At 35.3% G+C, this 27554-nt stretch overlaps 6 protein-coding genes across 8 annotated transcripts; 2 read left to right on the forward strand and 4 right to left on the reverse strand.

Moving 5' to 3' along the window:
- Positions 1–123: 123 nt before the first annotated feature.
- LOC124221241 (cytosolic carboxypeptidase-like protein 5) lies at positions 124–8253 on the reverse strand. Its single transcript, XM_046631035.2, has 11 exons — positions 7988–8253; positions 7024–7166; positions 6650–6942; positions 6198–6536; positions 5850–6121; positions 5583–5745; positions 5376–5472; positions 4962–5268; positions 4502–4709; positions 4115–4273; positions 124–1821 (listed from the first exon to the last, which is right to left on the reverse strand). Exons 2-11 carry the CDS (start codon positions 7139–7141, stop codon positions 1060–1062), a joined length of 2718 nt encoding a protein of 905 aa, XP_046486991.1. The 5' UTR covers positions 7142–7166; positions 7988–8253; the 3' UTR covers positions 124–1059.
- Positions 8254–8282: 29 nt separating this feature from the next.
- On the forward strand, positions 8283–12526 carry GlnRS (Glutaminyl-tRNA synthetase). The gene is made up of 10 exons (XM_046631047.2): positions 8283–8538; positions 9054–9358; positions 9456–9655; positions 9772–10024; positions 10116–10413; positions 10490–10869; positions 10981–11299; positions 11382–11602; positions 11687–11879; positions 12055–12526. Exons 1-10 carry the CDS (start codon positions 8413–8415, stop codon positions 12103–12105), a joined length of 2346 nt encoding a protein of 781 aa, XP_046487003.1. The 5' UTR covers positions 8283–8412; the 3' UTR covers positions 12106–12526.
- Positions 12527–12639: 113 nt separating this feature from the next.
- LOC124221347 (parkin coregulated gene protein) lies at positions 12640–13971 on the reverse strand. The gene is made up of 4 exons (XM_046631265.2): positions 13646–13971; positions 13213–13531; positions 12907–13056; positions 12640–12800 (listed from the first exon to the last, which is right to left on the reverse strand). The coding sequence occupies exons 1-4, from the start codon at positions 13748–13750 to the stop codon at positions 12640–12642; spliced, it is 735 nt and encodes a 244-aa protein (XP_046487221.1). The 5' UTR covers positions 13751–13971.
- Positions 13972–14213: 242 nt separating this feature from the next.
- On the reverse strand, positions 14214–20951 carry LOC124221233 (RNA polymerase III subunit A). Of its 2 annotated transcripts, XM_069135304.1 has the most exons (20): positions 20852–20951; positions 20342–20477; positions 19923–20072; positions 19522–19857; positions 19078–19410; positions 18864–19001; positions 18595–18792; positions 18246–18482; positions 17705–18038; positions 17373–17622; positions 17009–17238; positions 16570–16920; positions 16308–16476; positions 15872–16211; positions 15591–15778; positions 15370–15517; positions 15130–15282; positions 14856–15056; positions 14610–14744; positions 14214–14368 (listed from the first exon to the last, which is right to left on the reverse strand). In XM_069135304.1, exons 1-20 carry the CDS (start codon positions 20893–20895, stop codon positions 14282–14284), a joined length of 4158 nt encoding a protein of 1385 aa, XP_068991405.1. In that variant the 5' UTR covers positions 20896–20951; the 3' UTR covers positions 14214–14281. The 2 variants fall into 2 exon arrangements, with proteins under 2 accessions (XP_068991405.1, XP_046486975.1); XM_046631019.2 differs by lacking the exons at positions 14214–14368; positions 14610–14744; positions 14856–15056 and having other exon boundaries at positions 15168–15282; positions 15348–15517.
- Positions 20952–20971: 20 nt separating this feature from the next.
- On the forward strand, positions 20972–24466 carry Larp7 (La related protein 7). The gene is made up of 6 exons (XM_046631091.2): positions 20972–21223; positions 21686–21930; positions 22177–22523; positions 22664–23692; positions 23784–23928; positions 24070–24466. The coding sequence occupies exons 2-6, from the start codon at positions 21690–21692 to the stop codon at positions 24219–24221; spliced, it is 1914 nt and encodes a 637-aa protein (XP_046487047.1). The 5' UTR covers positions 20972–21223; positions 21686–21689; the 3' UTR covers positions 24222–24466.
- On the reverse strand, positions 24297–26362 carry Gar1 (Gar1 ribonucleoprotein). 2 transcript variants are annotated; one of them, XM_046631278.2, is made up of 5 exons: positions 26235–26303; positions 26083–26124; positions 25630–25802; positions 25312–25555; positions 24297–25158 (listed from the first exon to the last, which is right to left on the reverse strand). In XM_046631278.2, exons 3-5 carry the CDS (start codon positions 25782–25784, stop codon positions 24862–24864), a joined length of 696 nt encoding a protein of 231 aa, XP_046487234.1. In that variant the 5' UTR covers positions 25785–25802; positions 26083–26124; positions 26235–26303; the 3' UTR covers positions 24297–24861. The 2 variants fall into 2 exon arrangements, with proteins under 2 accessions (XP_046487234.1, XP_046487243.1); XM_046631287.2 differs by lacking the exon at positions 26083–26124 and having other exon boundaries at positions 26235–26362.
- Positions 26363–27554: the final 1192 nt, after the last annotated feature.

Consider the following 27554-nt stretch of genomic DNA (forward strand, 5'->3'; position numbering starts at 1 on the left):
TTCAACGATTTATCGAGATTATTCGCATATCTAGAACTCGATATTGTGAGGCGGAAGCTTGGAAAGGGAGAGATTGAACAAAAATAAATTGATGTATAATTGCGGTATACAATCTTTGTATTATGTGTAATTTTGAATTCTCTGTATTCGACATGAACATACGATATTACGTGACTTATCGAATATACAAATTTATGGTTAAAATACCAATTTTTTTTTTTTTGGGTTGAATATTTTGCGAATGAATCGAAAAAATGATTAACCACTCATGACAAATTATCACAATCCATATGGTACTACAGATCTAGTAATAAGTTAACGTGTACATACATTATAATAACTTAGGTGCTCTTTGAAGTGATCTGAGATTTAATTGCACATACATATACATATTGCACCTTCTAATAAACTCGTTATTGTACATTATAGATATTGCAGATTTTAAATCAATATATTATTAAGCACATAATGAAATTCAAAATTTTTAATAAATATAATAACATTCTACGATTAATTTAACAGATCACAATAACAAAATACCAACGCGTACATAGTGCATGTATATTACAGGTATATTTTAACATGAAAATTAAAATTTTATACAGGACGCACAATGTTATAGATTCTTATAAGAGATTCAAACATTCCTAGTAATTTATTTAGAAAGACTTTCATTTGATACTCATTTAAGTGCAGTATATCCTTTCTGTCTTTCACGCGATAATTTTTAATTTTTTCCATTTTTTTTTTACATATGTCTGATACACTTTTGTTGTTTAAATATATTTCAGACATTTATATAAATCATATCACGACATACTTTTCAATGTAGTTATTATCTGCTTGGATATAACGATGAGACGTTAATTGCGTGAATATATCGATGCTCAATCACAAATTATATTCCAAATCATATTGATATTTTCACTTATGATTACATCCGCGTTAACGAAATACATTCATGTCTAATGTACTAAAAACTTACGATAAAACTAAACTATTATAGCAACGTCAGCGAAAATTTTTGCAGTAGTGATTCCGAATCAACACCCTTTCATATCACTTTGTGACTTCTTTATTTACTTCATTTCCAGACAGTTTAGAAATGATTAAAGAATTCTTTCGTTTTAATTTCATCTTGGAAGACTTGTTTAACTTCGCCTGTTCGACTTTAACGAAAGGTTTCCTCACCCTGCCAAATACGTTTTTAGTATTTTGCTTATTGCACAGAAAATATGCCCGTGACGACATTTTAGACACCGTCTTTTCCGAAGGCGCAGATTTCGACGATTCTCCAATCTCCGGACGGGTTTTAACAATTTTTGATGATGTTATTTTTAATCGTTTTGAATTGTGTTTAACGACGCTAGATTCGTCGCTGGTCATTTCGTGGTTGTAATTACTCATAGATAACTTTCTAGCCGTTCGTTTGTGCTTTGCCGTTTTAGCTGGCCCTAAAGTCGATCGAATATTAGCCACGTTCGATGTTATACTTGGAATATAATCGGCAGACTTCAATAATTTTTTTCTTACAGCAATTGAGGATAATCTCATATTCGAAGATACATTTTTTTCCTCGAGTTTACTGCTGTCTTGATTTTTATGCATTCTGTGACCAGTGATTGGTCTCGTTCGTTTGCTGCTCATAATCCTCTTCACGTTTGTGTAAATAGAGGATGCTCGTCTTATCTTATTAGACTTTGCTGCCAGGTTTATATCACTTTTCAACGAATCGGTTCCATCCTCATCTGGCACGCAATTCTGCTTTACTTCGGGTGGTTCTATTGCCGATTGATCCGTACTAATGACGCCACTTGAACTCTGTTGAAAGAATAAAAGAAATAACGTTATGGGAATAAAAGCAGGGAAGATTCCATTTAAATAATTCTGGAAAGTCTATAGAATGGTTTGCATCAATTTTTTCGACTTACGTTTCTATTTTATAACTGATTAGTCTTTTTCAACAATTATGCTTACATAAACGAACAAACATCAGTACAGACTCAGCGGGTCATTGACTTGTATCAAGCTAAGAGAAAATCGTCTCATTGTCAGCGAATCATCACACTAAATAAATGTGTATGAAGCCATAAAAGAAAATGTATGTTATTATGCCAATGATAACATCACTTGATATCTGATTTAAATGTTGTTTGATATGACAAAATTGAAACGTGTTAGTATTAAAATTCCTTCATAATAGCGAGATACAAATGAGTTTGTGGAGATCCCAGGATGACATAAGCAGGTGCAAAGAAAATGTAAAGCATAAAAATCTGTCCTAACAAAATTTTAATTTATTTACACATTTGTATATATATGTATATATGTCTTCACACATTATACATATGTATATTTGATATATTTTATAAAACAGTACATTGACATTGAAAATGATTACATCTGAAAGTGATTCAAAATTGTATTGTTGTATATGTCATAGAATTTGAAATTTGTCTATATTATCTATCAGCCTTTCAAACAGTGTTTGGTCTTCGAGTGTAATGTAAGAAAAATTTATTTTACATTTGAGTATTACGCAAATCTGTGAAAATAATCTGTGCGTCTGATTCTGAGGTATGGTGTCGCTTGGAAAAGTAATTAACAAACAATCCATCGATTAAATTTTTTATAAAGAGTACGAATATAATTAAGTAGACACGTTCATTTTAATCACATTGTCTACATTTGAAAGTCGGAATCGGTAATTTATGGATAATATCAAAGATACTAATGCTCACAATCTGTCTAAAATGAGTTTTTAACTTTTAATGGGAATTAGAATCGACACACTTCGAAACCATTAATATTTCAATCAGGCCCCAGTGCAGATTATACGGCTTTTATCAAATGGAGCGGAATAAATTCCTACACTCAACGCTTAATGAGATTTGTAAATTGGTACAAATTCTCTGATCTCTATTTATTTTTAAATTGATTGGTACTCACTTACTAGTTACAATCTATGAGGATCAGATAAATTTTACGTCTATTTTAATATTCTGAAGATCTAGTTTTCTGTTATTGTCAATTCTCATTCAGAATGGGCGATTTCAACGAATGAATTGTCGTTTTCTAAATAAATCTTCCGTGACGTGGCTGCAGCACGCAGATAACATTATGAATAAATTCAAAGGCAAAATTTAATTTGAAATTCGTTTACATCAACTGGAAAACTTTTATCACAGATCATTACCGTTATGGATAAATTTATGATGCTATATTATTTGTATTTATTTAGTTTTGAACTAATCAGTCGCAGTAATTACCTGCTTCAGAAATAACTTGCCTAATGTATTTCGATCTTTGTCTAAAATCTTTGGCCTAATTGAGTTTAACAATTAATAAATACAACACAAATTGTATTAATTACTACAACAAAAAAATGGGAAATGCTTCTTGTAGGAATGATATGTTAATTAACATTTTCGTCTTTACGTTAGTACCTATATTCGTCAACAATAATATAGGTAAAACACAACTTATAGTAATAAAATGAATATTGAATAAACATGAATGAACTTTACATTCGTAATTCAACATTAACAAAGTAATAGTTATCAACAATCCGAATAAACAGGGATCAATTGAGCTTTTTTAACATTAGTTTTTAGCAGATAGGTACAAGTTGGAAAAAATGTTAGTATATGTAACCAATTTCATGAGGTATAGTCTGTTTTTATAAAGTGATACCGATATTTGGCAGAGATAGCGATATTCGGTTTCAAATACTAAAATTTTGACCCTTTGTATAAAGTTTTAATGCCTTTATGGCTTAAACAGTGCTGGAAATCAATCCCTGTTTGGAAATTGCAGTATGTAGAATTTATAAGCATTCAATGCTACATATTAAAAATTATTCAGAGCCTCTAAGAGGCACATTCCAAAATAAAGTAAGGATCTAAAGGTACAAAGTACCGCTAATAAAAGTGTCATTACAAAGAAAACGATGACAGTAAAAATATATCGATTTTCATTCACAGTTTTAACTTATGTACTGAAAGAGGAATAAACCTAACAAAAAAGGTAACAAATACAAAAATTGTTAAGTCGTAATGCATTGCCTTATCTCGGTGTTTATATATTCACTTTTGTCATCTGTATTTGAATTTACCTTATTCAATGGTCGGTTGAACGACGACGAAAGGTTGACATAAGTTAACTTTAGGTATGAACGAACACCCTTCAGTGAACGATATTGGCTATTCGGGAGACGACTATTGGGATTACTTGTCGTCAGATCTAGGATTGATGGTCCTAAGGCAGTTCCAACCTATGAGAGAGAAAAATAATAAGTTGCAGGGTCAAAGTAATGACTTGAAGGAATGAAAAATAGAACATACAAAGGCTTTGATCCAGTAAATGTAATTTTTTTAACGTCTGTTATTAAAATGAGCTATAAATCCTCCTCCACAATCTTCAAACTCATTGTCAGAAGTAATAATGTGAAATTTCAACTGACCATTTTCACTCCATTTTTTCAGGAAGCATATTTACGTACCTCTTCAAAAACCGATGGTGAATATTTTGGTGGAACAAATATGGGGTTTAGATTTTTGCTAACCCCATCCCGAACCCTCGCTGGGATTGAATTTACCATTCGACCAGAGTTGTAGTTACACTCCAAGGTATAGCTTCGAACCAAACCTGTCAATTTATAAACGGCTACTCTTCCCGAACCTTCACGAGACATACCATCTCGTTTGTCACTGTGTAACATGAAAGGTGTTATGTTTACAAATTGAATAATGTTACATTTTCACTTGATACATCCCTGCTTAAAAAATCCGACACAGACTGTCGGATCTCTGTCGGATAAATTGTAGCGGATCTGTGTCGTTTTAAGCAGGGATGGCTACTTGAACCAACAGCTTTATAAACATAATATTTCCTCCATCATTCTAAGTGCATTTCAATCGTTGCTCTCGTCTACATTTAGGTAACAATATAATTGTACTTACATCAAGTACATATTTCTTTCGGCAAAATTGCAGGAAGTGAAATGAAAATTGGCGTTATTGATTGACATTAATTTTGGTAGCAGCATACACATGATGGTGTCTTCTGCATCGTCAAAATAATTTCCGTACATGAATACTCCTTTCTTCGAGGCATGTCCGTGCAAATCGATGTACAAAAATAGTCCTGAGGTTTCCGGATCAGTAGGTATGCGTCCGATACCTACAGCTGTACATGCTTTCTTGGTAGATTCTTCCTCATGCATTTGCACCTTTGTCTCTGATTCTTGAACAGAACCTTCGCCATACCCTTTATAAAAAATAATATCGTAGAGTTTGTAATGAGTTTAAATAGAAATTAAATTCAGCATAGGTAATATCTGAATATAATTATTTTATTCTGCAGTAAAAACTAACCACACAATGTCTGAATCGGCATTCCTTCCATCAATTTACACACTTTTTCGGAATCTGGTTCACCTTTGCCTTTTTCATCCAATGTCATCGATGTTACCTAAGAAGTATTATCTGCATCAACGATAGTTAGATTTACATATTCACCATAGAAAGATGGATGTTCAGCATCAAATTGTAAAAGAATTGCGACATAATGATGATAACTACCTGTTGAAGCAATCGGTTTGTTGTATCTCGAATAACATTTGTTACAGAGCCAGCAAGTCCAATCACATTAACGCCGTGTTGACCAACTTCTAAATTAATATTTACCGATTGTTTTTCAGCACTCAATTCGTCTTCTGGTATTTCATAATTGTAATGATGGTACCTAAGCGCATTGAAAAATTAACTTTTTATAATTTTAGATTGAACGGGATTTTTAGAAAGCTCAATTGTTTTCGCATTTTTTTTTGTACACGTTCAATTTCTTACTTAATTATTGCCCTGGCAGCGTATATGGTAGGATGATCGTTGAAGGATGGATTAAGATATACTCGATTCAAATTTACACCCCTGGTATCCATGCGATAATGACCGTTAGCAACTCCGTCAGGATTGAGCATAGGGATCATTTTGAAGACGTATAAACGGCGCAAATTAATAGCTATGGGGTCATCTCGATTGAGAAGTAAATTTAAAAATCCATTGAAAACAAAAGTTGAAGGAGTTTCCCCAGGATGAACTCTGGCGCTTATAAGAATGACCTGATTACAGATTTTTAAAAATTATTAGCGTCTTAAGAAATTGGTAGAAGCTTTGGAAGCAAGAAATAAACTGCACCTTCTTTCCCCTGAACTTGAACGGTCTTTCTTCTTCCTTTATTGGAAATAATCGATTCAGCCTAGCCTCTCTCTCGGTTGATATGTTATGATGTGAACTAATCGTAATCAAGTCGAGTCTCCGTCCCTCCAAAGACATGATAGCACATTCTCTCTGATAATAGATGTCATCTGCGACTGTGGGATTTTTTTTTGTCATCTTAGCGTCTATTTTCTTTAAAAAATTTTGCAAGTCTGTATAAGAGAATGGATAAGTGAATGCGATGTATATAATAGCCTTGATATTTTCCGCCGCACGAAACACAAATGAAAGAATGAATTCGTTGCCCTTTTGGTCCATCTGCAAGATGGAAAAAAATTATTTCTAAATTGATGCAATATCAAATTTTGTTGCCAATGACAATAATTGTGATGTTCAAAAATTTCAAATTTTTTTCAATCAAGTATCATTACACGGAACGATGGCTTGTCCCGGATTCGTTCCCACTGGGGATGTCCAGGTACAGTTTTGTAGACGGGGCACATTCCTTGGCTGAACATTTTCACTTGCTTATTAAGGTTCATTACATTTATTTTAATGAGAACTCCCGGCGTCGGGGATTGAACACCAAAATAAAACCATGTCCTATTGGTATTTTGATAGTCTGTACCATGGCAATCGTGTTTTGTCCATACATTGAACTCGTAATCTGGTACCTCATCGGAACTTGAGCTCTTGCATGTTTTCCCATCATTTTCAACACCTCCTACAATGGAATCAAGGATTGACCTTATGTTTTGCAGATTCTTTATTTCATTTCATACGTACAGAGGAATTGAGCTATTACCATTGTTAGGAGGATCTGCTGCAGCCTTGACCTGCTCTACTTTGGCCAAATTAGCGGAGTCAAAGGTATTGTAGAATAAAAAGTTACCACACTTTATTTCCTCTGTTGTAGTTGCCATTATTTTTTATTTATTACATGATTTCCTGTAATAAGAAAGAGGATTTTTGTAGAAAAATTTTTTTTAAACAATACTGCAAGGAAATGGAATTTTAAATAAGCATTTTAAAAATTTCAAACAATGTTTTACGCAAAATGTATATTTGAAACCAAATTATTTTGGAAGACCAAAATGTTTGGGTATTAATCACTTTTATTATTGACTGTAAATTCTTTAATAATTAGCGATTTATACTGTGAAAACTACTTGGATTTCAAACATAATTTAAAAGTCTTCAATGATTTCTATCAGTAAAATTGTGTTTTTCTAACTGATTTTTTAAACTATTTCGTGTGTAGCAAGAAGCTGAGGTATAAAATCCCCAAACGATAATTTATGGAGATATCTAATAATTATTATACTAGCAGTTTGGAATCATATATTATGCGACGTTGCTTAGTTGCTATGGAAATGTCAAATAATGAAAGTTTGAAGTAGTAAAAATGTTGTAACATTATAATTTTAGAGCAGCATTTCAGAGTAAAAATAGAATTCTATTGATGTAGATAAAATCAAGGGAGACTAAAATTAAATGTCACCTACTTTGGAGCATAACTAAAAGCGTGTTAATATATATGGGAATGGCAAGTTGTATTAGATATAATTATCATACAACATGAATAGTATTTTATTATTAATCGATCGGTAGAAGACAATTTTTTGGAAATCATCGTGGGTATAGCGACAGCTGACAGATCATATGATCTTTATTTACATTCGCGTTCCGCATGATCGTCGTACTACGAAATGAAGAAGAAATGAATCACAATTGAGGGGAAATAAATAAATTATCTCTAGAGCACAGACCTTTCTATAGACGAGAACAATGCCTTTGTTTGACACCGAGGAGATGAGAGAGGATACAGTAGTTCATTTTTTGAGGGCGGGGTGTCATAATCTTGAGATATACTCAGAATCACAATGCCTTGTTTGTAAACTTTACGATTATTTTCCTACCCACAAATGCAGGCGAGTCCATTTTCGGTCAAGATCCATTTCCCCCTCTCTCTCTCTTCTTCGGCCGCGCTAATCATTCCCAAATGAGTGAGTTTTTTTTTTTTATTTAGATCTCGGGGTTTGGAATACGCATAATCGCACCATCTGTCAACGGGACGACTAACCTGCAAGAGCCTACGTCACGATCGGTATTTTTTATGTCTCTCCCTTGAGCACGTGCGGATTGACGTATGGTAGACCAGATTTTTTTACAATTCTATTAACAATCCTAAATCATGACGAGTACAAGCGCCGAGGAGGACGTTAAAGTGTTTCAATCGCTCGGATTGAGCGAACAGAAGGCCAAGGAGACCCTGAAGAATGTGCAAGTGTCGAAACATTTGAAATCCGCCATTGCCGAAGTGAGACATAACCTCAAATTTCGCATGTATTTGCCGGCTTAAGTTTTCAACAGATTGCAATAAATTGTTGACACTCCTGATTATTAGCCAGAATTGCAAAGCTCTTTCCAATTTCCCGTTTTTCACCGCGAAGTACGTTATTTTTTTGTAACAATTCTTTACTCGTCATTATTCATCTCGTCATCAGATGCATTTTGTAATTAATGTATGGGCGAGTGCGGTCTTGTATCAATTGCTATATGCAGTTGTTGCTTCTTTTCTTCCACATGTGTGAGTAGGAAAGTATGAAAATTGTGTGTCCTAGATGTTTGATACACAACTGTATCAATTCAGATGTTCGCAGAGAAATCAAATAACTATTTCTCCAAATTTGAGAAAATTTATTATGTTGCTAATTACATATGAAATTATTTTACCAGAAATCATATAAATAAACTCGCATAATTGTCAATGATTCATTTATTCCACACCACAATTATTATACTAAAAAACTAATTAAACATAATTCTCTGCAGGCTAATAAGTATGGTGTTATTAACCCGGATGTTGGTACATTACTGTACCATCTAGCATCTAAAATAAAGCTCCAGATTTCGCACAACATAGCTCTTCTCTCAAAGTTAGTCGCAGAACGAAAGCTTGATACAACTCAACGGATAGACGCTGCATTGGAGTATTTATTACAAAATATCGAAGGCACTGTAAGTGTGGAAAAATTGGAAAAGCACTGCGGCGTCGGGGTTGTTGTAACTCCAGAAGAAATTGAACGTGAAGTTGAGATATTGATAAAGAAACACAAAGATGAAATTTTGGAAAAAAGGTGATACATAATTTTGACAGCAAAGAAAAGCAAATCATTTGGAATTCTTTGAATTTAAACACTTCCCATATTTTTGCCACATTTATTCGTGTCCTAGATACCGATTCAATTCTGGTCCTCTTATGCAAGAGGTACGTAAAATTCTCCAATGGGCGGACGGAAAGGCTGTGAAAAGTGAAATTGAAATCCAGCTACTCGTTCTCCTTGGACCTAAATCGGAAACTGATCTAGCCCCAGTGTCTAAACAAAAGCAAGTCAAAGCAAAGCCAGCTGTAAAGAAAAGTGATAAGATGGATGGTAAGAATGTATTGCAATGGTTTGAATTTTCTTTTTCAACTCTGTAAAATGAGTATAAAAATGCGTTGAATATCTGACTGAAATTAGCTTGTATGTTCACTACGATGCATCTGAAGAAAAAAAAGAGAAAATTGAAGAAGAGAAATCATCTGAGGCCCGAACAATAAGCGAGTTGATGAAAACTAAAGTTCATTTTCATAAACCTGGGGAAAATTATAAGACTGAGGGATATGTTATTACCCCTAATACTCATAATCTTTTGAAAGAACATTTGAAAGTTACCGGAGGTAAAGTCAGGACAAGATTTCCACCAGAACCTAACGGGATTCTTCATATCGGTCATGCAAAAGCCATAAACATCAACTTTGGGTAGGAATTGTATTTGATTATCTATTCATTTATTGTCAAATTCTTGGCTTGTATCATCTTGATGATAGTATCCTTGCAATTTAATCTATAGCTATGCAGAAGCCCACGATGGAGTCTGTTATCTACGTTATGATGATACGAATCCTGAAAAAGAAGAAGAGAAATTTTTCATCGCCATTCGGGAAATGGTAGAATGGCTTGGATACAAACCGGCAAAGATCACTTATTCATCTGATAATTTTCAGCAGTTATACGAATGGGCTATAAAACTTATAGAAAAAGGTCTTGCATACGTCTGTCATCAAAAAAGTGAAGAAATGAAAGGATTCAACCCACCACCTAGTCCGTGGCGCGAAAGACCGATCTCCGAAAGTTTACAATTATTTCAGGTATGTTTATGTTACTGGAAAACAATGACCATAAATCTGAATCCAGCTTCTGTATGATTAACGAAAAACCTTTCAGGATATGAAAAATGGGAAATTGGAAGAGGGTGAGGCTACATTGAGAATGAAATTGACTTTGGAAGAAGGTAAACAAGACCCGGTTGCCTACAGAATAAAATATTTTCCGCATCACAGAACCGGCGATCAGTGGTGTATTTATCCTACGTACGATTACACACACTGCCTGTGTGATAGCTTGGAGAATATCACTCATTCTCTTTGTACAAAAGAATTTCAATCGAGGAGGTCCTCGTACTATTGGCTATGTAACGCACTGGATATCTATTGCCCGGTACAATGGGAATATGGAAGATTGAATGTTGGATATACAGTGGTCTCAAAGAGAAAAATTGCTAAACTAATCGACGAAGGATTTGTGAACGATTGGGATGATCCAAGGTAGAGTTTTTTTTTCTAAAGTACATCAAGGATTTCCAAAGTGAGGTATTAGGAAATCCTCAACTTCAGATGTAATGTAATAATTTAAACCTATAATTACGTATGTTGTAGATTATTTACTTTAACAGCCTTACGGCGGCGAGGCTTTCCTGCGGAAGCTATAAATAACTTTTGCGCTCAAATGGGAGTAACCGGTGCTCAAGTGGTCGTTGATCCAGCTGCTCTGGAAGCAGCGGTTAGAGATGTCCTCAATATCACCGCACCTCGAATGATGGCTGTTTTAAATCCCGTCAGAGTGACGATTAGTAACTATTCTGATGAAGGCCCACGTACAATAAATGTCCCAGATTTTCCTAGTGAGCCAGAAAAGGGTCGTCATGACATCATTTTTGATGATACCGTTTACATAGAGGAATCTGATTTTAAAGAGGTAGATGAAAATTGAAGATTTGTTCACACGAAAATGATTGATATGTCATTTCTTTGTTCTCTCAATCCTATTGTTTTTTCAGAATGCTGAAAAAGGGTTTAGGCGGTTGACTCCGAATCAATCTGTTGGATTGAAACACGCTGGTGTTGTTATTACCTTGCAATCTGTGGAAAAAGATGCCTCTGGTAATATTACCAATTTGATTGTCAAGCAACAGGCTGTATCAGATACAAATAAACCCAAGGCATTTATACACTGGGTAGCTAAACCATCATTAGCATCTGTCAGATTATACGAGCCTTTGTAAGTTTTCATTTTTGCACGTAATTTCATTTAAATATTTACTGTAAAGATTTGACATTTTTTTTCTACTCGTATTTTTTGCAGATTCAGACATAAAAATCCTGAAGATCAAAACGAAGTTCCCAACGGATATTTGAGTGATATCAATTCACAGAGCAAAAAAGAAGTAGTTGGGTATGTTGATGCAGGAATATTGGACAACGCGAAGCCTTTTACTCAATATCAGTTCGAAAGAATTGGTTTCTTCTCTGTTGATCCTGACACTAAACCTGGAAAGGTCAGTAATGATGCATTTAGAAACACTATTGACTTTTTATTGGAATTCAGATTTGACAGTCAACTAACTCTGTTCGTATAGATTGCCGCTTGAGTTTAGATTCATTGCTAAGATAGATATTAGAATAGCTTAAAATTATTTGATTGATTTTCGAATTTTTATCTTAACATTTCAGCTTGTGTTCAACAGAACGGTCACATTGAAAGAGGATTCTGCAAAGGTTTAAAAAGAATTAGTTTTTTTCTATTAATATGTAATATAATTGTAGAAAAACAGTTATAAGACAATAACAGCAGTAGCACATGATTTGCCTTCAGTAAATATATTACATTTGAAACTTAGAGCGTTTATGTCGGTTCAAATACGCGTGAAAAATATTCCTAGGTGATGATCCAACGTCACTGTGAAAAAATCGGAATTAGAGTATCGCATTTTAGAATTTACAACATTGATATGTTTTACAAATATATTTTTCACCTTCCTGTATACCACAGAAGAAATTAATAGAATACTGTTTGTTTTTTTTTTTCTCAATTTCACTTTATTACAGTGGGAGTCATATATATTTTTGTAATTATAATAAACATTATGCGTACATGATTACATTTTCTATGCATCGTTGCTGACGGTAGTGGTATTTTCTATTTGCTTTAGATTTCTCTATAATCTCAATTGGTTGTTGATACTTTGTGGATAAAAGAAATTTTGGAGATTACTCTTAGCTCAAATTAGATTAATAGCCATTTGAGACAAGCTATGATCAATTCATCATGCAGGACTCATAGGTTGGGACCATGTATTTAATGTTGATGAATGCGTCTTCCCCACCATATCTCTCTAGTATTTCCAGTGTCTCTTGTATCACGTCCGCAGCGTTATCTCCTCTTTGTTGGGAGTAGTCGATACCTTCGCCCAGATTGACTAAAATGCGATGAATCATTGTTATGACTGCAGGATGATATTTTAAATAAAGATTACAGTTTACCCATTGAGTCATTAATTGGTACCTAAGAATTGCTATTCGTACCATTTTTGTCTTTGAGTAAGTTGGGGACTGGTAATATTTGTCTAAAGTAAGGAACGAGGGCCTCTCCAACACAATCGGCAGACCGCACGAGATGTTGTAGCATCTTCATTGTTGTACAGATTATTTCTGGGACTTTCGTATTCAATGCAGCTGCATGTAATATTTAAATAATTAGGTCAATAAATATGACTCGAAATTATTGTAGTGTGAGAAACCGAGTTAAAAAAAGGGATTAAGCCCTTTCCTACTCTTGATTCTTATTGCCTGAAAAAAATTTTTTAGCAATATATTTGTTTTTGATCTCACTTTTTATGGGTATGATAAGTTGCGGAACCACTGGTAATATTTTTGGTCCACCGTGAGCGAGCAAATCAGCAATTCCTTGAGTTACTAAAAACTTGTAAGGGTTTTCGGTTTCGGTCATTCCATCAAAAAACATTGGCAGGTAGTGATGAAAATCCAGCTTATCGATGTCGACTTTCCATCCAATTTTTGGTCCATTTCCTTCATTTTCCAAAGAAATTGGGAGCACACCGCTTGTGTAGTATTTTCTAAACGCTGATGGCTTCGGTCGACACGGCTTATACAAACCACAGTGCGGTGGTTTAGCAACTATTGTATTTTCCTGTAAAAAGTGACTCATTCAAGAGACAACTTGTCACACATTTATTCCAAATCACTTTACATCTTGAAATTAATCAATAAAGTGGAATTACGCATTATAGAAATAGTATTGTACCTGTAACGCTTGTATTGTAAATGCAGGTACAACTCTTGGTTTTCTGTTCTTATATTTTGGAATGTCTTTCCGAATTTCTGTCCAAAATTCTTTTTCGTTTACCATTACGTATTTCTTTTCATAAACAAACTTGACAATTTTAGATGCACGGTGCAAACTAATACAAAACTGTATCGAAAAGGATGAGCCAAGGCCTGATAAGCTAAGTCTCAAATAACTTGAAGCATAGTTTTAATTTATACTTCAGTATTGAATGAACATGACAGGATCCCGCATAAGAGAAATTACTAGAGCTACTTGTAGTTAAAGCAGTATGTGAACATAGATTGAGATCAGTCTTTAGATCAAACAAACTATTGCTTCCTAGCAACCAGCAATACATATACTGAGTAGTTTTGTTATTATGCTGCGTACCTGTCAGTGCTGTGATTAGTCAAATGTATACGTAGATCTAATTTTTCACTCTGCACAATTTAGTCCCCTCTATTACTGTGAAATGTTATTGACTGAACAGTAAATGATACAGAATTCTTTCCAAAGTATTCAGGATTGGATATTGAAAAATGTCTTATAAAAAAATTATATTTATTTTTCATATAATAAATACATTTACAAATAAGTTTGAGATTAGAGTAGCTAGGACGTGGTAGGTTTCGTTATCTTCTTGTGATATTGCGGGTCATCAAATATCAGCTGCCTCCTTTCAGGTTTACTATCCTCAGCTGTATTTTATTTATAAGGAAAATAATATCACAGTATTGGTTGCATCATGCATTCCAGAAAGTGAATTCCAATGCTACGCGAATTTGAAATATTTCGAAAAAACTTCTTTTTTTTTTAATACAAATCTTGCTGCAAATTCTAAAGTTGATTTTTGATCACTTAATGTGGATTTCACTGTTTTGAAGTATCGTAGAGAGATACAAATGAAATACATATATGAACTGATAGTCAAAAAAGGATATTTGTGAAGTAACTTGAAGATTCCTGTGCCAACAGGGACTGGAATACCAACGATAATTGACTCGGATACGCCAGAGATGGTATCCTTCTGTCCGTAGTAAGCTGCGTCAAATAGATGGTCTGCTGTTTTCTCAAACTGTTATGGAATTAATGAATCGATTATATTCCACAGTGCATTTTAGTTTGAATTATTACTGTAGTATTTCCATAGGTATACTACATTAATTATCTTTTGATTAATACTTACAGAGGCTAAGTTGAGCACAGACTCTTTCATTTTAGAAAGACCATGACGGGTGATGCCAAGAACTTCCCCTCTGCTAGTCATTAAATCAGCTACTAACATAGGATGACGCCTGTCTATGCTCATACCATGATTCTCCATTACTAATTTGATCTCCGTCATGATCGTTGCTCGAGCAGCCTCAATTCCCAATGTTTTGAATACCTGAGGATTCGTATTTTAGTAAACCGAAACAGGTTCATCAATGCGAAACGTACAATCCAGAATCACTTTTTACCTCCATCGTATTATTAGATGTAGTTTTTTTCCCCAAGACCCCAGGCGTGGCCATGACCTCGCGCATATTATCACCTTCAACGAACAATCTGTATCTAGTCTTTCCGGTGGAGTCGTCATTGTGAATTACTGCTCTGGCAACAGACGGCAGACCCTGTGAATTGAAAGGGTATGAGAATAGGTGTTGCGTTGGTTTGCCACAGTAAAATTGAGATGTACCTATTATACGGGAAGAATTCACCTTTATGACAACGTTTGGAACAGTTTCTTTGAGTTGCATGAGAGCATAGTTTATGTTAAGTTTCTGCTTGTTAGGATTCACTGTAATAATTGAATCCCCTCTTACATTGACGAGTTTTGGATTTAGACGAAGTTTCGATGTGCAAATTCTGCAATGAATAATAAAATGAAATTGTAGCTTTAAAATGAATTCTAGTTATATTCAATTAGAAATTGACTTACGAGTAACGAATAGAATTTGCATCAACTTCCAATTTCAGAAGTTTTATCCTGTCGACATCTAACTTAATTAAAAGAAAACAGTCATCTGGCAGATATACTTCTTCGATGTATTCCGTAACTTCACCTAATGTTGTTTTTTCTATTCTACCTTTAACTCGTCTTGCAAATTCTGGATCTGTATCATTTTCCTATAAATATAATGGATATTTTTCATGGTCCATTAAGTCTTAATTGATGGTACGTGAAAAATTACGACACACGTCAATTTTATTGTAACTTACCAAAGCGGCGGTAATGATAGGTGTACTGATATTACTATTAGCATTAATGATTTCTTTTATACGAGGAACACCCTGTGTAATATTCATGGAGGCGACACCAGCAAAGTGGAAAGTTTTTAATGTCATTTGAGTGCCTGGTTCACCAATACTTTGTGCAGCAAGAGCTCCAACCGCTGTGCCTGGTTCAATCTTTGCTCTCATGTATTTTTCCTTACACGTATGCATAAATTCCACCAATTGAGATACCGTGAGACGTTCCAATTGTTGAACAGCTGAGGATTTTGACGTAGCATTGTGTCGCAGCCTATTTATCTTGTGCGCGACGGACTTCAGGAATGTTCTATTGTGTGGGAAAGAAAATGATGTTTAGTAATTTACTAGAAAATACCCTGGACGCAACTCAAGCAACTGAAGATTTTTCAATTATTAGACATACTCTAGTTCTTGCTTAAACTCGTCGCTCAGGCATGAGTAGTCCTCAGATTTCAACAGCTCAGTTGTAGCACTAATTACACTTGTTCCATCCAAAGGTTGCTCATCTCTGTAGGGAGACTTTGCTCGTGTGTGATCCAAGACTCTTTTATAATCGACTGGACAGTCCTTTCCTAGTAAATTATAAATCTGACAGTCAAGATCCAAGTCATGCGATATTTACACCATTATACAGAGCACAGAAACAGATAATACGACATAAATACCCTCCATGTACGTTGGATCTAAACCATCTCCGCCATACAAAATTTGCACAATATCTCCGACAGAATTTCTGACCGTCATATCATAGTGGAGGCAAAGATCCTCCAAACTTTTGACCAATCTTCTTTGCATATATCCTGTCTCTGCAGTTTTTACAGCTGTGTCTACGAGACCTTCTCTGCCTCCCATTGTGTGGAAAAAGAATTCAGTTGGAGTAAGACCAGAATAGAATGAGTTTTCTACAAAGCCTTTGGCTGCGGGAACTTTGGAATGACGCCCAAAGTGCGGCAGAGCACGATCCTCAAACCCGTTTGGTACACGTTTCCCACTGATAGCTTGTTGTCCGACGCAAGCTGAAGATACGTGTAATTACTATCAGAATTGTAGCCGTAAGAAGAAAAAGCTCAGGTTGAAGGAAAGGATTATACATAGAAGACTTACCAATCATTTGTGAAATGTTAATAAAGCTGCCCTTGCTACCAGAGAGAGCCATGACCAACGGACTGTTACTTGGATGCAGTTCCTTCAAACAGGCTTTTCCTGCGTGATCACGAATAACAGATAATTCTTTCAAAATCATTGCCTCCAGACTTTCTTCTTCAGAACAACCTGGCTGACAAATCAACCTTCCAGATTCCATTTGAGTTATGTATTCAGTACACTTCGAATACCTGTGAAGAATAAGGATAATATTTTTCCAGACCTTTTCCATTAAATATGCAAGAGAAACGACAAATCACGAGTTTACTATGAAATACAATGATGTTTGTGGTTTGAACTCTAAAATACTGGAATTGATATTAACCCAGCAGTAAGAAGATCGTGTTTAGCTTTGAGCAGGCCTTGTCCAGGTGTGACGTCGCTGATTCCAATTGAAAAACCTCTGTTCATAAGATAGTAGCTTGCAACTCGAGCTAAACGCCACATAGCTGTCGTTGAAGCGTCTTCTCCCCAGTCTCTCAATAAAACGTAAAAAATATTTTGTTTAGATCCGGAACCTAGCGTAGACTTGTCCATAGATCCAGCGAGGAGTTCAGAATTACGGATTATTACAACTGTGGCAAAAAAAAAATTTATTGTAGAGATATGAGTAAAAAAATTTTCATTACTACGTGCAACTTTCAGTATAATACTCACACGAATCATTAATGCACAGCTCTTCGTTACTAGTGTATGCTCTGCCCTTGGTTTTCAAGTTGGCTCTAATTGGACATTTTTTATTCGGCTTTAGTATCAAACTAAAAATCTGTTTACCCGTCCACAGTTCTACTGGTTTCATAATAGCTGGTTCTGGCAGATCAATGTTCATTGATGCATCATCTCCCGCCAGAAGACAACTCGCCAATTGACAAGCTTGCGATTTATTGAGGAATGTATCCTTTTGCGTTAAAAGATATCCACCAGTTATAAAATCCTGAGTAGCAGCAATCAGCAGCTCGCCATTTCGCGGTGTTACTAAATTTGATTTGTTCTGTAAAGGTACCAAGATGAAGAATATTTTCAAAGCTTGGTAATAAAAATAATCAAGTTCTAAATCGCGAATAAATTTCTGAACAAGTCCCAAGGAAATCAAATAAATACATGTAATCTAGTACATGGATAGGATTACAAAAAATATTACTATGAGCTATTACCTGTTGATTTTTTTACTGGAATTCGTAAGAAACTTGTATCTTACCCCCATTAATACTAGTGCCTCGGCTCTAGCTTCCTCAGTTTGTGGTAAATGTAGGTTCATTTCATCACCATCAAAGTCGGCATTGTAAGGCGTGCAGACACATTCGTTAAATCTGAAGGTTCGGTGTTCTAATACTTTGGCTTTATGAGCCATTATACTGAGCTTATGTAGTGAAGGTTGTCGATTGAATAAGACAACATCGTCGTCTCGGAGATGTCTCTCAACGATGTCTCCATACTTTGAAAAATCAAATGAAGATTACATGTTGAGAATAAAATTTCGATTTAAGCTAGATGTTATTTTGTTATTGAATTGCTTAGAGTTTCTTTTCCTCTTTAATGAATCTCACCTTTAGTTCCTGGGAAATCTTCAATCTATTTCCATAGCGCAAAAATTTTTTAAATTCTGTACTTCTTTGTTGTACAAAATTAGCTCCTGGGTGAACGTCAGGACCATTTTGCACTAATTTACGCATTAATTCTATGTTAGAAGCATTCACCCTTTCTGGATATGTCAATATTTTCGCAACATAAATCGGTACTCCTACCTAAAAACAAATAATAGTGAAATTCGACCACCAGCTTGATTTTAATTATAAAACCAAAATGAAATATCTACCTGTTCAATGCGTAAATTGGGATCTGGCGAAATCACAGTTCTGCTCGAAAAATCAACACGTTTCCCAGATAAGTTGCCGCGAAATCTGCCTTGTTTTCCTTTGAGGCGCTGAACTAAACCTCGACCAGACTTTTTTGGCTATTAAAACAATGATGATGAAGAATTTCTGATTCACATAATTTTAGAATAGATGAAATAGCACAAGTTATCTAACCTGCATGTTTAGTGGGATACCGGACATTTCGCTATTGACATAAAGAGCGCAATGCAACTGCAAAAATTCCCAATCTTCGTTATACATCTGCACCTTGGCTCCGCTTTGTCTATGTTTTTGAATAACGTCATTAATGAAGACAATTTCTGACAGTTTCATTGTTAAATTATCCTCATTTGTGCCTGCCTTTACGTCGGAGACAACGCTCGGCCTAATGCAAATTGGAGGCACGGGAATTCTTGTTAAAATTAAATCTTTTGGTAGCGAACAGTCAGGATTCATTAGCAGAAGAGGCACATCTGATACTGGTATACGCTCCAGGATACCTTGAACCTAACGAATGATACATGATAAGTTCTGGCTGAATGGCGTAAGATTTGTAAAAAATGTTTGTTTCATTGACAGATATATAATTGGTAGTGAGTTATTATTTTCAGTAAAGACCTCAATGGGGTTCAAGACATGAAGCAGTCCACTTTGAAGAATCCCTTCTAGTTCTCTGTTCTCTTCCAATACATTGTTATATTCGGCCAGTCTTCGTTTCACCGCCATATCAATTGTTTTTTTGTTCTTATATTTCTCATGAACAATTTTTAACAACCCTGCTTTTTTAATTGTTCCATTTAAATCCCCACAATTTGGACACGTAGAATTTTTCTTTGCCTTTTCCAGTATTTGTTTTCTCAGTGCTTTACGAGTCAAGTATCCTATATTTGGATTCAATACACGCACCATGTAACTTTTTTTCTCTGTCTCTTTCAGCATCACGTGTGAACATTTCTAAACAAGAAGTGTAAAATTAGAAATTGAATTTTTCTTCATTTATATGCACTAATTAACTTCACCTTGCATATTGTTTGAAGGATGTTTATCACAGATCTAAAATATCCCACATGAAATACTGGCAGTTCCAAATCAATGTATCCAAAGTGCCCGATACATTCGTTCAATGTTTTACCACATGTGGTACAGCTGTCCTGATTGGAGCATGTTCCCTTCATAGTTGGAAATTAAATAAATTTGATCAGTACGATTAGAGAGAAAATTAGAGTAGTGAGCATATTTCAAGTTGTAAAAATATTGAGCATAGCTCTTTGAGTAAACAGGATGGTGATTTTTTTTTGCAGAGCACACAACATGATAGTAATTTTAACAATTTCTACCATTATAATGAAAAAATTAGACAGTCATTTATTTCAGTTTGGGCAGACTTATCTCAGTTAAAGACTGAGGTCTTTAATCTGAAAGTCATCAATTTAAATACCATTTTTCTATCGAGAACACCATAAGGCACTGGCGAACGATGGCTGTCCTGACTGTAGAGATTTTTGGAGACGACATGGATATGGGCTTGCCGCTCCATGTTATGACGGTTGTCAATCCCAAACGTGACATGGGAACTGTAGAGAAAAGTTGAATGTTTGATAGTTCAAAAACGAGTGTTTATTAAAAGAATAAACTGTAAAAAAACGAATACACGTAATCCTAATTCAACAGGGAATTGAAAATGTGGCAACAGATCAAAAAAACAATCAATCAATCATAGTTCTTACGAATTCAATCATTATGATTCAATAGTTCGGGAAATTGCGTTAAAAAATTATTCAACGTTCACATTTGTCCGTTGTATTCGAGGTTAGGTACATGACATGATATCATAAGCATATTATCATCAGAATAGTGAATTTTTTCGTCAGACTTGTCTCATAGAAAGTTTAGGCATTTGCTAGAGTTTGCCAAAATCTCATCTAAAAAAGTTACTTGTCGAACTTACATTTTGCGGGCCACCGCAGTTTCCCTGTACAATTCCTTAACCATTTTTGAAGGTTATGTTTAACCGCTGCTGACACTGAGCACATGTGTTTAAACTTCAAAGCAACTTGAACGTTGCGTCCACTGGTTGCGCCCAGTTGCGTTGTTGTGTCACCGCAGTGATATGCGTATCGTTTTGCTAGCGTGTTCTTGCGTTTGAAAAATCGAGATAAAACTTGTGGTATCTGCAAGACTTGCCTCGAAACGTTTAGAAGAGCGAAGAATAAAGCTGACAACAACAGATAATATTCACATTTGTCTATCGAATCTATTACAGTTTGTCAATTTATATACCGGTTGATAAGAAAGGTTAGGAAATTCAGCTACCGCCAACGTAAGTAATACGTTCTAACTATTAATTTCATATTTTTATTCCTCTATGATAAATTTCCTCCATACTTTTAGATTTGGCATTTCTGTTCGTGCTAGAACACTTTCATTCTATTCAGTTAGTTTTCTAGGTCATTGTTTAGTTTACATTTTTTGTACTTACCCTTTCACCTACATGTTGTTAGAAGTTAAGACCTGGGGCTGCCTACCTCTTTTCAAGAATAGGTTTCTGCCTTTTCGTTTTTATAGGCTCACTCGCAAACTTATTATTGCTATATTTGTAATGTGCGCAGCATAAATTAAAGTGTTTGTAAGTTGTGAATGGGCTGCTCCAAGATTGTTAAGCGTTAATTGAACTCTCCGAATGCTTGGAGCAGAAGCATCTAAAAAGCAACAAAGTTTTATTCAAATATATAAGACTTTATCTTTGTTAGTCACAGTTCATTACACAATCCTTACCTTGCAGTTTTATGAAGATGGTGATGGAGGAAGAGCAGTCCTACATGGAGTTGGTATCTGAATCTGTTCCGGTGCCGCAAGTAATAATATCGAACGAGCACGGAGACAATGAAATTGCCACACCAAAAAAGAAACCTCGATTGAGGAAGAAGGCATTGCATGCTGCTATAAGAAAGCAAATGGAATTTTACTTTGGAGATGCAAATTTAAGCAAAGATAGATTTCTAGGGAATCTCATAAAGCAGGATCCTTGTAAGAATTTTTCTTTTTCACCATATTACTACGTTGGTGCATTGGTTATTTCATCATTAGAATCTTCATTTTTAGTCCAAACTCGTATCCCTTTATCAAATTGCATTAATTTTTCTGATTTCATTTCCAAACCAAAATTTTACTCAGTTTACTCAGATTGAATTATTGGTATTAAAAAACGACAATCACCCACTTTTATAGCTGCAGATCTGTGTGAAAACGATTGAATTTTTTCTTTATTGGCAGACGTTGATCTACAAATTTTTTTACGGTTCAATAAGATTCGTGCCTTGACCACAGACATAAATCAAATAGTGAAAGCTTTACAAAAATCTGAAATGCTGTCTGTGTCTGAAGATGGCTCAAAGGTTTGCAGAATTACACCTATTCGCCGTAAAGATAACGTAGATGAATGCTCAATCTATGTTCAGAGATTACCTTTGAATGCTGATCATGAATGGTTGAGCAATGTATTCAGTCAATATGGTAAAGTTGCTTACGTATCCATTCCACGGTATAAGAGTAACAAAAGGATCAAGGGCTTCGCTTTCATTGAATTTGATGAGCCAAGCAGCGCTGCGAAATGCATTGAAGTAGGTATCATGTGAAAGTTTAATGAACTGATGAGATTAAACTTGCTAATCTAAATTTTGGAAACTCTGAATGTATTATTGTTTTTCGGAAATAAATATTCATTCACAAACGTAATAAATAGTAATCTGGATATTTTCAGGCATTTCGTGAAAAAAGTTGCGTATTGCCATCCCAAACGTCTCCGGACACGTTGTTGAGCGTTACAACATTTCATGAAGAAGAAATGATGGAAAAAGAGAATGACAAGGAGTTTAGTGAAGGAAACTTGGATCCAACAGAAAATCATGAAGACCAAAATGAGGAGATTGTTGAGACTATGCAAGTAGACTATAAATGTGAAGAAACTGAGCAAGGAAAGAAGCGGGCGCACAAAAGTTCAGAGGTATCTCATTCTAATGAAGAAGATAAAGAAGTTGACTCTGAGTCAAAAGCCGAAAAAAAGCAGAAGAAATCAAAGCAAAAAAATACCGAAGCTGAGATGAACGAAAGTCAGACTATAAGTGTTTTTAAATCTGGTGAGAAAGATGTCGATGATAGAAAAGATTACACAGAAGGTGAACAAAAACCAAAGAAACGGAAGACTTCTGACATTTTCAAGGAAGATACATGTGAATTCTCAAGTGGAAGTGCTGACAAGCAAATTGAACAAAGTGTAGATTTTGAGAAGGACAGAAAATCGAAAAAACGTAAGCAAAGAAACATGTCAACAATGAAATATAACGAAGATTTTAACTGTGTTGAAAAGGAAAAGGAAGAAGCGGTTGAAAAAGAGGAGCAAAATGAACTTTCCAATGACGACGATGTTTTTGATGAAGGTGATCAGAAGAAGAAAAGAAGACGCAAAAGACATAACAGAGCTGAAAAAGTAGATACTGCGGATATAGGCATGCAGATAATGGCCAAGAAAGATTGGAAAGTATTGAGAAATAAATACTTAGAACTGCAAAGAAAAAAGATGAAATCATTGAAAACACATTTAAAGCGAGCTCGATGGAATCAGTGGAGTAATTACGAGAAGTTTAGAGAGGGTGACAAGTTGAAAGTTACAAAAGATGAGAGTGCAGATCAGCAGAAGGCTGACCAATCAACTCAAAGATTCGTTTTCACCCCTGGCGTGATAGTGAAAGTTGAGATGGATGAACCTTGCACGGATCCAAAAAATTTCAAGGTTTTAATGAAATTAAAATTACTGTTCTACATTCATAGCGTTTTTCATATACCTATAGATATTTATTTGGTTTGCTATGTCTATATTATAGATGGAGTTGAAACGAAACCCGAACATAAAATACATCGATGTAGCTGAGGGTGCCTCTGAAGCATTTCTGAGGTTCGATACTAATGAAGCTGCAAATGCGCTGGTATTGCAGTCAAACGAGGAGAGATCTATGAGTATTTTGCAAGGTAATTACTTTTTTTCATTATTGAATAACAAGAATTAACTACTGCCATTTTTGATACCTTACGATTTTTTTTTTTGTATGAGGCTAAATAAGTCAAGTATTACGTAAGGGCTGAAATGTACGTTCACATTTTTCTTAACAGACAAAGAGGAAACTGATTATTGGGATAAGATGTCTAAGGATCGGGAAGAGAAGTTGGGTAAAAAAATAAGGGTGAAGCAAAGAGGACGGGATAAATTACTGAAGAAGGCTGAGAAAGAGTTGGGGAAACACATCAAATTTGATGAGGTGTAAAATCATTTTAATTCTTCACCTCAAAATCTCTCTCTTAAAGGACGAATAAAATTTATGAAAAAAATTGCCGGCGTATAATTTTTTTCGTGAATTTATTTAACATCTGAGTTGTCGTTTACAGTATTAGATATTTTTCTCCTATTTAATAATTATAGATAGAATAGAAAATAGCTTTAAAAAAATAAAGTTTCAAATCCAGCTTCTCCACAATCTTTGCAATTGATAATGCTTATTCATTACTATCATTTGATATAAAAAAACGTTTTGATCCAAGACATCTTGGTCAAATGTTCAAAATATTAGCAACTTTCTTTTTACCTACTATACACTGAGTGATTAAAAGCTGTAGGACATACGTGTTTTGAGCATGAGATAAAAATGGATTACATGGGATTTGTTTTCTGTATGCACTTAATCGGTGAATTATCATTATTACTAGAACGTAATAACTAGCACATCATGTATGCTTCCATCTGAGGTAAGAGGATCTAGTTATATGAAATTATGTTAGATATTTTTTATCCATCACCGATCAATATTGCAGAATTTTTTGGAAATGAAAATCTTGATTAGTATAGTTTCAATTCATTATATTGAATCATTTCTTTATATGCAGTATCGTATAAGAAAATATTTTAAACTACCATCGTCCTCTTCCGCCTCCGCCTCCACCACCTCTCCCACCGAATCCACCTCCTCGACCTCTGAAACCTCCGCCACCACCACCTCGTCCGCCAAATCCACCTCTACCACCTCCTCCTCCGAATCCACCTCGACCACCTCCTCCGCCTCTGCCGCTTCCTCTACCTCCGCCAAAACCACTACCTCTGCCACCTCCACGTCCACCACCTCCACGACCTCCACGTTTCTGAATAGAACCAGGTGGTTTTGGTAAGAATCGTTGTAGTGGTAAAAGTTTTGCAGGATCTATGTAGAGCTGGATGCACAGAAAAGAAGAAAAGTTAATTTAGTTGACAAATATACACACAGCAGTAGAACTGATTTAATCAGCATTATCCGGGAAACGTGACTCGTATTGTAAAACATCTGGTATACATAACAAGAAGAAAGAAAAAAAAGAAACACTGACCTTTGTGTCTTTATCAAAGCTGGAAGCCTTTATGTTGTCGCTCAATTTAATGGACACATAGTAGTCTCTGATATTTCCAAAAATTTCGTCTATTTTGCCAACTTGTTGTTTACTCTCAGTATATATGGGAGCATTGAAATATGGCAAGTCTTCAATGTCTGCCTTAGCTACGAGGTCGTCTTGAACCGTCCACACGAAGTGACAAAGATTTGTTACCTGGTCAGGTGGACCTTGGTCAAAACCTCTGGCAAATTCAAATGGAATATACATTAGTTAACATTCGAATATGTTGTAAAAACGATATGTGGTGAATTATACCCTCTGTTGTAGCCACCTCCGCCTCCACCTCCTCGGCCACCTCCGCCACCTCCACGGCCTCTAAAACCTCCGCCTCCCCTTCCTCCACGAAATCCACCACCACCTCCTCCGCCGCCGCCTCTACCAAATCCACCCCCTCGGCCCCGGAATGACATTCTGTTTATCTATTCGCCCTGCAAAAATAGTCAATTTTGTCAGTCAAGTTGTCTGAAATAAGCGCAAGTTTTGCAGTGGAAGTTGAGTTACTTCTACAAATTTATGGAAAATATTTGTTTACACAACGTAACAGTCGATTAAACTGTTAACGCTAAACTTATTAATCGGAGATGGTTTAAATAGTGTATTGCAAGGAATTACGGTAAAAGATAATATCCAAAGAATTGAACTTGTCGATACATGCCTACGTGTGTTTACACCACGTGTTTAACCTATAATAAATTAAGCCTAACTTACGGAACGCAGTGAGAAGTAAACCGAGATGAATACACCTTGAGACTTAAGAGGGAAAAAATGTATGGTATTGAAAATATTCGGTTGTACAATTTAACTTAGTTTACTTGTTATCCAAGGTAATTATCAACAATTTAATTAAAAGAATCAGTTACCGTGTACGATGAAAGCGGCGACGGGACAGACATTCGATGATTTAGTCTGCCCGAGTCTGCCGGTCTACTGTAGTTCGATTACAAGGTCGCAAGGAGGCGCCACTGCATGACCAATCATTCAGAAACCGGAAGTGGAAATCAAAACAGATTTTTCGATATTTGGAAAACAACATACGATCGTGCGTGGGTGTGTGTTTTGCGACGTTGTGTTGACTGTCTTGATTGAAAATATGTAAATTCTTAGTTAACGTGACTGTTCAATTAATATCCACGTGTCAAAGTAAAATATATATTCATAAATTTCATAGATTTCGGGCAAATAAATGACTGCAGAGTTTCGGTGCGACTAGCGCAAGATTCTGAAAGCGAAGGTTGAACAATCATTCTCGCTGTGCAACGTATGTATATCTGCTTATTAGTTTCGTGTGAAAGAAGATTTGTCTGAAACGTCGAACTAACAATGTTTGTTTGTTAATAGTACCTAGGTAAATATATTCGACGACAAGTAATAGCTTGTAAATTGACGGTAGTTATTGCTTCCAAAGTGAATTAAATGTGCAAAACAGTCGAGTGTGTATCAGTTATACATATTATGTTCGTAATGTGATCGAGGTGCTTGCAGTAATCGTTTCAATCACGAGTGCCATTGGATAGGTGTGTCAGCTACCAGGAATCGGTCTAGATTTTAATTTTCATTGGTTACAATTACCTGAACTCGAATGTAAGAAAAAAAAATTCACTCACTGCTCGTATTTCAGGATTGAATAATGATGAGTTGCGTGCCTGATTTGATTGGTGTTTTTCGGTCATGTTCGTTGGGAACAACATGTTCTGGAAAAGTTCGATCACTTGCTAGCGTTTACCGAAAAATAGGCTGTCTTATTTCTACTGTTAAAATTACGTACGCACTTGATCACTTAGTTTGTTTAATATTTCGAGTAACATTTGTTTTAAGTGGTAAATTATATAGCACTCTATTAAACGTAACAAAAATGTGTGCGCTGGGTGGAAAAATTTCACAGGGTTGCCATTCACTCGTTTGCCCAATTTCAGTCAAATTTAGTTGGCCAAGGAAATCGATAAAACGTGAAAATATGTAACGGTGAATAAGATTGAGGAGGATCTTGATAAGATGATCGTGATGTCGAGGCAGGTCAAAAAAGAAACCATCGACCGACACGGGTTAGAAAAGATTTTTACAGTACAAAAAAAAATTCTATTCACGATGGTTCGTTCGTTCTCGAAATTTCCTCTGACTTATACCTATCTGGATTACATGCATCTCACAATAAAACTCGACTGAGAAAATTTGTAATATAT

Source organism: Neodiprion pinetum, chromosome 1, assembly GCF_021155775.2.
Source record: "Neodiprion pinetum isolate iyNeoPine1 chromosome 1, iyNeoPine1.2, whole genome shotgun sequence".
NCBI classification, from domain to species: Eukaryota; Metazoa; Arthropoda; class Insecta; order Hymenoptera; family Diprionidae; genus Neodiprion; species Neodiprion pinetum.

What these genes read in the sequence shown, in the direction of transcription:
- Gar1 (XM_046631287.2), bottom strand. Translation starts at nt 25,784, where the DNA reads ATGTCATTCCGGGGCCGAGGGGGTGGATTTGGTAGAGGCGGCGGCGGA. An exon ending in GGAGGTGGCTACAACAGAGG is followed by an intron (nt 25,556 to 25,629) that starts GTATAATTCACC and finishes TGAATTTGCCAG; the next exon opens with AGGTTTTGACCAAGGTCCAC. An exon ending in GCTTTGATAAAGACACAAAG is followed by an intron (nt 25,159 to 25,311) that starts GTCAGTGTTTCT and finishes CTGTGCATCCAG; the next exon opens with CTCTACATAGATCCTGCAAA.
- Larp7 (XM_046631091.2), top strand. Translation starts at nt 21,690, where the DNA reads ATGAAGATGGTGATGGAGGAAGAGCAGTCCTACATGGAGTTGGTATCT. An exon ending in GCGCTGCGAAATGCATTGAA is followed by an intron (nt 22,524 to 22,663) that starts GTAGGTATCATG and finishes GGATATTTTCAG; the next exon opens with GCATTTCGTGAAAAAAGTTG. An exon ending in ATCTATGAGTATTTTGCAAG is followed by an intron (nt 23,929 to 24,069) that starts GTAATTACTTTT and finishes TTTTCTTAACAG; the next exon opens with ACAAAGAGGAAACTGATTAT.
- LOC124221241 (XM_046631035.2), bottom strand. Translation starts at nt 7,141, where the DNA reads ATGGCAACTACAACAGAGGAAATAAAGTGTGGTAACTTTTTATTCTAC. An exon ending in GCCGATTCAGACATTGTGTG is followed by an intron (nt 5,269 to 5,375) that starts GTTAGTTTTTAC and finishes TTTTTTATAAAG; the next exon opens with GGTATGGCGAAGGTTCTGTT. An exon ending in GAAAGAAATATGTACTTGAT is followed by an intron (nt 4,710 to 4,961) that starts GTAAGTACAATT and finishes CATGTTACACAG; the next exon opens with TGACAAACGAGATGGTATGT.
- GlnRS (XM_046631047.2), top strand. Translation starts at nt 8,413, where the DNA reads ATGACGAGTACAAGCGCCGAGGAGGACGTTAAAGTGTTTCAATCGCTC. An exon ending in TGAAATCCGCCATTGCCGAA is followed by an intron (nt 8,539 to 9,053) that starts GTGAGACATAAC and finishes AATTCTCTGCAG; the next exon opens with GCTAATAAGTATGGTGTTAT. An exon ending in GAAAAGTGATAAGATGGATG is followed by an intron (nt 9,656 to 9,771) that starts GTAAGAATGTAT and finishes ATGCATCTGAAG; the next exon opens with AAAAAAAAGAGAAAATTGAA.
- LOC124221347 (XM_046631265.2), bottom strand. Translation starts at nt 13,750, where the DNA reads ATGGTAAACGAAAAAGAATTTTGGACAGAAATTCGGAAAGACATTCCA. An exon ending in ACTTATCATACCCATAAAAA is followed by an intron (nt 13,057 to 13,212) that starts GTGAGATCAAAA and finishes TATTACATGCAG; the next exon opens with CTGCATTGAATACGAAAGTC. An exon ending in CTTACTCAAAGACAAAAATG is followed by an intron (nt 12,801 to 12,906) that starts GTACGAATAGCA and finishes ATCGCATTTTAG; the next exon opens with TCAATCTGGGCGAAGGTATC.
- LOC124221233 (XM_069135304.1), bottom strand. Translation starts at nt 20,895, where the DNA reads ATGGTTAAGGAATTGTACAGGGAAACTGCGGTGGCCCGCAAAAT. An exon ending in AGATTTCCCAGGAACTAAAG is followed by an intron (nt 18,483 to 18,594) that starts GTGAGATTCATT and finishes GATTTTTCAAAG; the next exon opens with TATGGAGACATCGTTGAGAG. An exon ending in CTATCATTACCGCCGCTTTG is followed by an intron (nt 15,779 to 15,871) that starts GTAAGTTACAAT and finishes TTATATTTATAG; the next exon opens with GAAAATGATACAGATCCAGA.